Source organism: Zingiber officinale, chromosome 8B (genome assembly GCF_018446385.1).
Source record: "Zingiber officinale cultivar Zhangliang chromosome 8B, Zo_v1.1, whole genome shotgun sequence".
NCBI lineage: Eukaryota > Viridiplantae > Streptophyta > Magnoliopsida > Zingiberales > Zingiberaceae > Zingiber > Zingiber officinale.
In genome coordinates this window covers 14001107-14012729 of record NC_056001.1, presented here as the reverse complement: position 1 = coordinate 14012729, position 11623 = coordinate 14001107, and the positions used below count along the sequence as shown (strand labels likewise).

General features: G+C 32.0%; 1 protein-coding gene across 1 annotated transcript; it reads left to right on the top strand.

Annotated features, from left to right (window-relative positions):
- The first annotated feature begins 5936 nt into the window (after positions 1-5936).
- Positions 5937-10681, top strand: LOC122017865 (putative disease resistance protein RGA3). Its single transcript, XM_042575572.1, has 4 exons — positions 5937-9436; positions 9525-9844; positions 9923-10164; positions 10247-10681. Exon 1 carries the CDS (start codon positions 5997-5999, stop codon positions 9429-9431), a length of 3435 nt encoding a protein of 1144 aa, XP_042431506.1. The 5' UTR covers positions 5937-5996; the 3' UTR covers positions 9432-9436; positions 9525-9844; positions 9923-10164; positions 10247-10681.
- Positions 10682-11623: the final 942 nt, after the last annotated feature.

Genomic DNA, 11623 nt, shown 5'->3' with positions numbered 1-11623 from the left:
TGAGATACTTTAAACTGATCATTTTAAATATTTTTTTAAGAATACAATTAAAATCTCACTTTAAAAACATATAAGAAAAATTATATATTTAAAAAATAAAAGATATCTCTATTAATAATAAATCAATGAGAATTTAAATTTAAAATAGATAATATCATATCATTATGAAAATATATAAATTTTTTTAATTCTAACAAGTGATATCAGAATCATGATCCATTTCGAGTTATATGAGTAAAATATAATAGTGATCTTGAACAAAGGAAGTGGGGACTTCTAAATAAGTGAGGTCTAAGCGAAAAGTCTAAGCAGATCAAGGTGACTAAATGTTTAACGAACATCTTGGAAAATGAACCTTAGGTGATGAAAAATTCAAGCAGATCAAGAGTAACAGAATCCTTGACAGAAATCTTAAGAGAGTGAACATAGATGGTGAAAAATTCTTAGAGGACCAAAATATGTCAATATTGATTGAATTATTGAGGGGAGACCTTAAGCAAATCGATAGCAATTGGATATTTAAAGGAAAAATTAGATCACGAGAATAATAGTATTTTTTTTTTAAAAGATGATTGTTAGAAATATAATTAAAATTTTATACTGAAAATACATTAAAAAAAAATTATGACCTTATGTTTAAAAGATAAAATATATCTTCCTTATTATGAGACTTTTGGATAGAGATAAAAATAAATCTACCACTATTCATAAATAAATATGTAGTTACCAAGATACGTGGATTCTTGTATCTACCCTTTAAATGATAAAAAATATACTTATACACCAAGACCAATTTATAAATCAGTTTTCACTATGTTTTTTTTTTATAAATAAGCTCACAAGTGTACATAATAATGAAAATATACATATTTTAAATATTAAAATAAGCTAATTTATATATTTACTGATGGTATTTTGCAGGGGAAAAAATCACGAGAAGGGTGTGTGTATATACATTTTCTTAAAAGTTTTTATTATTATTATTTTAAAGTGTCATGTGAGATAAAAAAAAAACAATTGACAAGATTGATAAAAAATAATTATTATTTGACTTGCTAAATATATATAATTTTAATATCTATCTTGGTAAACCAAATAACTAATAGTTATTTTATTTTTTATATTAGATATTAAACTGATAAAAATAGATACTACGCTTAATTACCTGTCTAAGTATTTATCAAAATTTCTTAACTCACAATATCATCGATTCTAAAATATGAGACTAAAAATAATTATGATATATAAAAACTAATCATAAAAATTTACTAATAAATTTTAAATTTATTTTAAATAAAAAAATTAATTTTAAACTTCATCAAAATTAATTATTAAAATAAATAATAAGATAATAATAATTATTAAATCTTTTAATAATATTATGAGAAATTATCATTACTTTTATTATATTTACCTAAGACATTTTATAAAGTTCTAATATATTATTAAGGAAAATGTCCACGCACCCAGCATGGTCGTGGCTCCCACAATTGCCATCTGTCATAAATGTCATGTCATTTAGGTCCACATAATTTAAGGGACGTTTGGTTTAGAGTAATAGGAGTGGGGAATGAAAATGAAAATCATTGATTGTCATTGTTAATGTTTGGATTATAGAAATAGGAATACAAATAAGGGAATGAATCCTTGAAATTGGATAATGGCTAATTCCCATGTACCTCCCCTTCAATGAGTCATTACCCTATTTTCATCAATCAAAATATTTCCTTATTCCAAAAATACCCTTGACCTAAAACTAAAATTTTCTCCCTTAATATCAAATATCAAAATATATTTATTTATTTTTTCTTTCATATCACTTCTCTCTCCTTGTTCTCTCTCATCATTTTATCACACACTTTCTCTCTCCTTAATCTCTCCTATCACACTCTCTTTCCTCTTTTTTCTCATTACACTTTCTCTCTCATCATACTTTCTCTCTTCTCAATATCTTCCATCACACTCTCTTCTTTTTTTCTCATCATACTTTCTCTCTCCTCAATCTCTCCCATCACACTTTTTTTTTTTTTTTTTTTTTTCATCTCACTTTTGCTCTCATTACATTTTCTCTCTCCTCAATCTCTCTTGTCACACTTCCTCCTTTTTTTTCTTTAACATACTTTTTCTTTCATCGTACTTTCTCCCTCATCATACTTTCTCTCTCCTCAATCTCTCCCATCACACTCACTGTTCTCTTTTTTTTAATCATACTTTCTCTCTCATCATACTTTCTCTCTCACCATACTTTCTCTCTCATCACACACTCTCTCCTCTTTTTTTCTCATTACATTTTCTCTCCTTCATCCTCTCCCATCATACTTTCTCTCACATCATATTTTCTCTCTCATCTTCTCTCATCATGCTCTCTCCTATCATACTCTCTTTTCTCATTTTCTCTCATCACACTTTCTCTCTTTTCATTCTTTCTCATCACATTTTCTCTCTCATCATTCTCTTTCATCATATTTTTTCTCTCACATTTATCTTTCTCTCACATCTAATTTTTTCTCTTATTTTCCTTTAAGGGTAAAAAATAAAATTTTGATTTATTCCGATAGAAAATATGCAAGTAACCAAACATTGCTTTTAAGAGTGATATCCATGCTCATACACATTCTCATTTCATAATACAATGATTTCCATTCCGATTCCTATTCCTAGAAAAGAACCAAACGTTGGTTAGTGCGGATAGATATTACTATAATGAATGAATCAAAATATCTTTCTTGGTATTTATCAAAGTTTCTTAACTCACAATATTATCGATTCTAAAATATGAGACTAAAATTAATTATGATGTATAAAAATTAATCATAAAAATTTACTAATAAATTTTAAATTTATTTTAAATATAAAAAAATTAATTTTAAACTTCATCAAAATTAATTATTAAAATAAATACTAAGATAATAATAATTATTAAATCTTTTAATAATATTATGAGAAATTATCATTGCTTTTATTATATTTACCTAAGACATTTTATAAAGTTCTAATATATTATTAAGGAAAATGTCCACGCACCCATCATGGTCGTGGCTCCCACAATTGCCATCTGTTATAAATGTCATGTCATTTAGGTCCCGTGACATAATTTAGTTGGTTAGCGCGGATAGATATTACTATAATGAATGAATCAAAATATCTTTCTTGGCTAACTATAATCTTTTGATTTACCTTCTCATAGTTTGATTCCATTTTTTACTATAAATCCATCCAATCATACATATACATACATCAGCATAATAATTAAAAAAATGACTTCACTAAATCAAAATAGAGATTTTCATTTTAGCTCTTAAAGTTTATAAATTAGGATCAAGTATTTTTAAACTCTTAATATTTTATTTCTTAACTACTAAAATATTTTTAATTTGATGGGAAAAATACCTCTGAATATATCATAATTATTTTATTTAACTAAAAAATAACATGAAAACAAATGTCTATGTATATATCATGTCACTCCTTTCCATCATGCCAAAATTTAGAACTACTAATAATATTGGACTAATTTTAAAATCTCAGAAGATATTTTATAATTTTTTTCTAATAAAAATAAATTAAGAAACATTTAGGTCAGTTGTTATTAATTTACTATATTTATTTTTTGGAAAATAAAAAAATAATACTAATCAGTATAAGAAGATTTAAATTATTAATAATTGACAAGTAGTCAAGGATTTTTAAAAGTGATTGCAATCAGTTGCTTTGTGAAAAAAATCTAGTAAACATACAAAAAAGAACTAATTAAGTGGTTTAGTGGCTATGCCACTTAATCTTCTCCTTTGATTCATACAATTGCTTTTAAAAATTAATTAACGTGATGGTAACAAATAATAAAATTATCTTCGTATGTATTTCTTTTATTTATTTAGATAATTGATAAAAAAACTTCTGTCTAATTAAATCGATCCTTCTCCAGATTAATCAATCCAATCCAAAAGTTTGGATACCAATAAAAAAAAAAATAATAAAATTTTATAATTAAACAAAATATTATTTCAATATAATTGAATGGTTGATCTTTTCTGCAACGGGCTCCACACTTAAAACACATTTATTAATGATTAGCTGTTTAGATATCCATCACCATCGGATACACTCAAGCATGTACAAGTACAACTACCCATGCCCCGCCATATACAACTATCCATGCCCTCATATTCGGTGAGATACATATAATATAATACATTAAAATCACATTGACTCTTTATAATGAAATTATATTAATTAAATTAAATCATATTGACCCTTTATAATGAAATTATATTAATTAAAATATTTTAGCATTAAAATACTAAAGTAGAGTCATTAATAGAGTCATCAGGGTAAAATACCTACTTTAGATTTTCAAGTGTTACCTTTATCGAAATAATCTTATTTATGGAAATAATCTTATTTATGGGTTGGGTTGTGAAGCAAAAATAAAGAGATGTAGATAAATGAAAGGATGAGAGAAAGAAAGATCAAAAATATCAATGATATATGATTCTAATATGTATGGTCTATGAATTACCTCATAAAAGGCAATGTAATAAAGCATCAAAACTGAATAAATAATAAAAATAAATATAAAATAATAATAAAATAAAGTGATATGAATAATAAAGAGATTGACTCGAGAAGAGAAATTTTTTTTGGGAGCTCCATTGCAGAGTTCAGACTTAACCATTAATAGAGAAGCTAGAGAAGCTATAGGAACGATGAAACCTGTGATTGCATAGGATTCTACTGAAAATAAATCCGAATAATTCATTGGGTGGGATGGCGGAACGAACCGAGAAAAAATGAATTTATTTCGAGAAGTCAATCAAGAGTTAATTATTTAGATAAGATTCCTCAGACCATGTAATAGTGCAATAATGCAAGGGTGACGCTAGAGAATCCCCACAACAAATATTGTAATAGACTTCCCTATGGAAAAAATTAATTTAATTTAATATTATACTTATCTTAGTAAAAAAAAAACTAAGAAAAGTATATTTTTTAATATTGTCGGCCTAAAATATTTATAGAAGGTTCTTTGATCATGTGTTGTCAATTATAAGATGTGGGACTAAAGAGCACTATACCTTTTTTTATATAAAACAACCAGAGAAAATTAATGATGAGAAAATTTCATAATAATACGTCGCAACTGAGTCTCGAACTTTAGATCATTGATTGTTTCACTTGTGGAATTACTAATAAATCTTGGATATTTTTAGTGTGAATAGAAAAAAGGATATCAACGTAAATTTATTTTAGGTTTCACCAAAATTAGTTAGTAAAAGGGAGAGATTTTTAATAAAATAGTAAGATTATTATTATTATTATTATTATTATTATTATTATTATTATTATTATTATCAATAATAATGACGAGAATTTTAACATTTCTAATATCAATTTTAGAAATATTTTAAAAATATTAAATCTTTAGGTATTTTAATAATACGCTTATCATTATTATTTTTAATATTATGGTCCCGTGATTCAGACAAGTAAATTTAATTAATTTTATAGGTGTACAAATCGATAATAATTGAGATAATTCTAAGTTCGGATCATCTATCATCCTAAAATCATATGTCTCCTCTATTATACTCATTGATCAAATTATATCTCAAGAGGAGATACGGAGAAGGAGGTTGTACATATTTAAGGATGTCAAAATCGTCACATATTTAAGGATGCCAAAATCGTCTTTATTAACAAAGGGGGACACGTGAATTCAGGAAAACAAATCCGGACTAGTCAATTCTGCCATCGGCAATGCTAATCCAAATTCACAAGATATCGTTATATAATTTGTTTTCTTGCTATTAAAATAATGGATTAAAAAAACTAATACTAAATAAAGTGGAAATGATTATTATTTGCTGCATCGACTACTTTATCATTATAATATATTTTTTTGAATATGTATTCAAACACTCTTGACTCTTGAGCCTATATATTCTCAAGACTGCAGCAAGCCAAAAAATCCACAACTTGTGAAATCTTTCCTCAAAATGGCGATGGTTTTAGATTTTTTTGTCTCAAAATTCATCAAAGACACATCAGACATGGTGGAGAAGGAAATCTTTAAGGTGCTCGGCGTTGACAAAGAGATAAAAACCCTCCAAGTTTGGTTGAGAACGATCAATGGTTATCTTCGTCAAGCAGAGCAAAAGAGACAAGGAAATGATGAAATTGATATATGGGTAAGGAAGTTAAAAGATATCATGTATGATGTTGATGATGTTATTGATCTTTGTATGATCGAAGGGGGGAAATTATTGACAGCTCAAGTCTCTTCAAGTTCATCGACTGTAAGCATCCCTTACAACTATCTCATTTCATGTTTTAAGTGTCTTAAGTATCGCCATGATATTGCCAACCAAATTATATCTTTGAATAGTCGATTAGAAGGTCTAAAAAATGATGCTGTTATCAAAAATAATTTAGATCAAGCAATAAAAGAACCAGTTGAAAATGCTAACAAAGTAGTATTTGCACATGAAACATCTCACTTACAAGTGGAAGGAGATATTGTTGGGATGCAAATTGAAAATGCAACTGAGAAGCTAATTAGTTTGATACTTGAGAATAACCCAAAGAAAACTCGTGTGTTTGGAGTTGTGGGGACTGGGGGAATTGGAAAAAGCACTTTAGCAAGTAAAATATTTGAGGATGAACGGATCAAAGAGAATTTTCCAAAAAGAAAATGGTTGTATGTCTCTAAGAACTACATTGAAACTGATTTATTAAAGAAGTTGATTAGATTTGAGGAAGGAAGTGAAACTAAAGGGGAAACTTTTGAAGGAAAAAGTAAAGCAGAACTGGAGAACAAACTTGTGACTGTCCTCACAAGGAACACTTTCATTGTGTTAGATGATGTCTGGAATTCAATTGTGTGGACAGATTTCTTGAGGAAACCTATAGTTAAATGTGCTAGTAGTTGTACGATCCTAATTACATCTAGAAAGGAAAAGGTTGTAACGAATATGAGACCAAAATATATTCACCCAGTTGAAAAAATGAATGAAGAAAGTGGTTGGAATTTGCTTAAACATTTAGCGTTTGAAGGCGAAGAAGAAGATGAGATATCAAGTTTGGAAGAAATAGGGAGTAAACTTGTTAAAAAATGTGATGGATTACCTCTTGCAATTAAAGCTATCGGAGGGGTCCTATACCAGCAAAATAAAGCAAAATGGGAGGAGGTTCTTGAAAGCGATGTATGGAAGATGGACCAGATTGAAGAAGAATTAAGGCCTTTATACTTGAGTTATGAAGACTTAACATCTAGATTAAAACAATGTTTCCTTTATTGCTCTTTGTACTCTCAAAAAGGTATGTATTATAAGGAAATTGTTCAGTTTTGGATAGCTGAAGGTCTTATTATGGATGATGTTCCAACTGAAAAAAAAAAAACGATGGAAGATATAGGGGAGGAGATCTATAGGGAGTTAATATGGAGGAATGTCTTAGAAGCTGATGCAATTGTAGATGTGTCCAAAGATTACTTTTCTATGCATGATCACTTCCGGTCTCTCGGTGCACATTTAATGAGAGAGGAAGGGATTTTATATCGACATGGTAGAGAGTTCAAAACAGATGATAATATAAAGATCCGTCGGTTATCGGTCTCTAATATGGGGTCCAAGCTAGTGTTACCCTCTCAAATTCTAAAACAAGGTTGTTTGAGAACTTTGATTCTCATGGACTCCCGGAAAACTAAGACTATTGAAGATAGTGTACTGCAAGAATTATCATGCTTACGAGTTTTGGATCTCACTAGCACATCCATTGAAAAAATTCCAGATTGCATTGGGGATTTATTGCATTTAAGATATTTAGATCTTGATGGGACAAACATTCACGAGATTCCAAAGACTATTGGGAATCTTGTAAATCTTCAGACTCTAAATATCTCCGAGTGTCAGTACTTGGAAAGGCTTACTGAGTCCATCACTATGTTGCATAATCTAAGATGTCTTGAGATGAGAGATACTCCACTGCTGACTTATGTGCCCAAGGGAATTGGAAAGCTGGGAAATTTCTATAATCTTCAGGGATTTCTGGTGGGGCAGAATGACTCAACCACTGACAAAGGCTGTGACTTGGAAGAGCTGAAAAATCTCTCCAAGTTGAGAGGCATAAGCATTTACAGGCTTGAGAGGGCAGAAAGAGGAGCCTCTGCACTTGCAGACAAACCTTTCCTTAAGCAGCTAACGCTGGGATGGATGCAACCAGATAAGGATGATACAGACGAGGAGGATGAATCAGAAGGTTCGGAGGAAGAAGAGGCTAATGAAGGAGGCGCCGATGATACAGTCGCTTCAGAGTCAGAAGCTGATGCCAATGATGATGAAGATGCAGGCAATGAGAAGGGGGATGGCAATGATGATAGCTCCAAACAAGAAAATGAAAATGAGGAAGCAGAAGAAGTAGGCAACGAAACAGAAGACGAAACTGAGGAGGACGAGGCGGAGGAAGAAGAAAAAGGATGGAGCGATGAGCAAATTAGCAAAGCCGAGAGGATATGCAATGAAATGTCTCAGCCTTCATCAAGCATAGAAGACCTTCTCTTCGTTGAGTATCCGGGACGACAGCTCCCGAGCTGGATGATATGCTCTTCCCTGGCTGAATTTTTTCCAAATTTGGCATATTTGAAGCTCCTTGGTTTGCCATGTTGTACAGAGCTCCCTCCCTTGGGCACACTGCCCCAGCTGAAGTACCTCAGTATTGAACGGGCAAGCGCAATAACCACCATCGGTTCTCGATTCCTCGGATCAAGAAGCTCTGCATTTCCCAAACTTGAAGTGCTCCAATTAGAAGACATGCCTAGATGGGAGGAATGGACGTTCGATGGAGTAGAGGAGTTAACTGGTCATGGAACACCTCTTTCAGTGAAGTTGTTTCCAAGTCTCAGGGATTGTGTTCTCATCGACTGTCCAAAGCTAAGGGCTCTTCCTGCAGATCTCTACCGCGCCACCGACTTAAATGAATTGTGCCTGCGACAAACGTATCAGCTAGGAGAAATAATCAATCTCCCTATGGCGTACAAACTCGAGGTGACAAATGGCAGTGGGTTGAAGAAGATATCCAACATCTCCTCAGTAAGATATCTTGAGGTTGATAATTGTCCCAACTTGGAGTGCGTGGAAAATATTGGCAAGCTGCAGCATTTGGTGTTGATATGTTCAGAGGAAATGGAACAGCTCCCGCAGTGGTTATCGGTCTTGATCGAGCAGCATAACAACACATCAAGCACTCACAGGAGTCTCAGAAAATTCGAGATGCAATGCAGCCTGAAACTACTGAAGACCTGTCTTGAGGGCAACGAAAATTGGGACATCATCAAGCAAATTCCTATTGTCAAAGTCACAACATATTCTGAAAAAGAATATATACGCTATACCAAGGATCCCTACATGTATGATCCGCACGTTCCTGCTAATTGAGAAAGGTGATTCTTCTATCTGCTAAGTCAGTCACTTTTCTTCCTTTCCTTATAACCTCAAGTTTTGCCAATGACCCTCTGCTTGTTTTTACAGGTTTGTATCAGTAAAAGTATCAGTTTGTGTTTAACTGTATTGGCGAATAAAGCTGTTCAGCGCAAGGTGTGATTTCTATAGTGCTGTTTGTATTTGCTTTCTTCTGCATTTGGTTGCAAGACTGTTTGTTCAGAATAGCCGCTCTTCCCTTGGTGTTGTTCAAGAAAATAAAATAAAAAGTTGTGATTTATACTTAGTTTGAAGTATTTTTTGCGAAGTCCATCAGTCTAGGCACGTCTATCCCTGTTAGTATCGTCATCGTCTTCAGTGAGCTTATTATGAAGTATGTTGTACAATTGAAGCAGTTCATCTCACCCCATGTAAGGCTCTTCCTTCTCATAATCGATATGCATAAACCATATGACTCCTGCAATGATCGTCTTCTTTTCTTCTGTCAGGTTCATATTATCTGAAGTCTTCAAGTGTGTTTTACGTCTTCCATGTTGGTAAATAAAAAGCTACTAGGTGCAAGTATTTTTCATGTTAATCATTTCTACCATACAATTTGTATTTGTTTTCTTGCATTTGATGTATAGTGTTGGTGTGTTGAGAAACCATTTCTTTCTAAACATATTGCTTTAAAAAGTACCCGTGCAGTCTCATCGACATAGTGGAGTTAAGAACTACGAAAATTCGTCTTGTAAGTCACTTCTCTCTTAATCATGCATCTTGTATAATCTTATAGCTTTTGCACTGATAATTTCTTCTTTCTTCTTTTACAGGATTCGTGTATGTCTTGTTGTTGTTGTAGTATTTTATTTATCAGTGGCTAAGGCTATTCAGCTAAATGTAATGGATTTAGTATTCGTTCAACATGCCCGTTTCGTACATTGTATATGTTTCTTAGCCATCACTTGGTTGAGGAATCCAATGGATTGGTTTAACAATCAGCTACACGCCGACGTCTCAGAGATTTATCGAAATAGACGGAGCAACTGATGGAAGATTGCAGTTACAAGATCAGGCAGAGATAGCCCATGAAAGATGAAATAGTCAAGAGGGAAAGAGGATCCTGCTCATCATGTGCTCACTTGAAAAAAAAATAACGAATACGAGTCTCATTTATCCGTGTTTCGAACCACAAACAATTTGTTAGTTGATGGTGCAGGTTATGTTTGACATGAAATAGCCAGGGAATAAATTTATTCTTTTGTTAAGTTCCTATGATATGATAAGAATTATGATGTCTAAGTTAAATCTTCTTTGTTCAGCTTGAGGTATGATTATGTTGTTAGGATGTAGTTGTTTATTTTACTAAACCATATTTAATGGAAGCAGCTAGACTTTACTTAAATATATACACGATAAACACACTGCTAATCTACACACAAATTAATTAAGTTAGCATTGAAGAAGTCAAATGTTCACAAACAGCTGATTGGTAATCGGATTCATAAGTAGGAATATAAATATGCAGATCATATATGACGTGCAAGCATGTTAGTTGAACATAAAATACGCAGATTAAAAAGACTTTAATATTTTTTAAGTTGCCCATATCATCTCTCGATTATAACGAACAGATCCTGAAGGTGATGTGATGACTAAAGTAAAAATGATATGACGATCAAAATCGAAAAAGGAGAACATCTCCTCACCTGATTTTGATTGGTCGCCTAGCACTAAAATTTTTAGATAGACGACTAGTCCTTAAGCCGATCGAACCTAGGGAGTTTAGTGCTTTAAGCACGGTCAGCTCTTAAGTCGACCAAGATTAAGGACGCCCGCCCTTTTGTGTCAGCCGGAATGACTGATTCACTCCACAATAAACCAGCTGTAGGTTTGGTCGAGGAGAAGGTTAAACTCCTTACTTTGTATGAATATTCTCTGTACACACCCGGGCGACCCTGATTGCTGGTCACCCCATAGGTTTCCATGCGACAGTATGTCTGTGTATTCGTTTGGTTATAAAGTCGAACGAGTTCATATGCCCCGGTCGGACAGAAAGCTGGCTGGGCCTTACGCAGCCTAGTTTAACATATTGACCGAATCTCTCATAACACAATTTCATTTCTTTAGGTAGCCCATTATACGTCGGTCGGATAAAAGGACAACTGGCCTGCAACACTTGGCTTCATATTTCTTCTCGAATATATTTC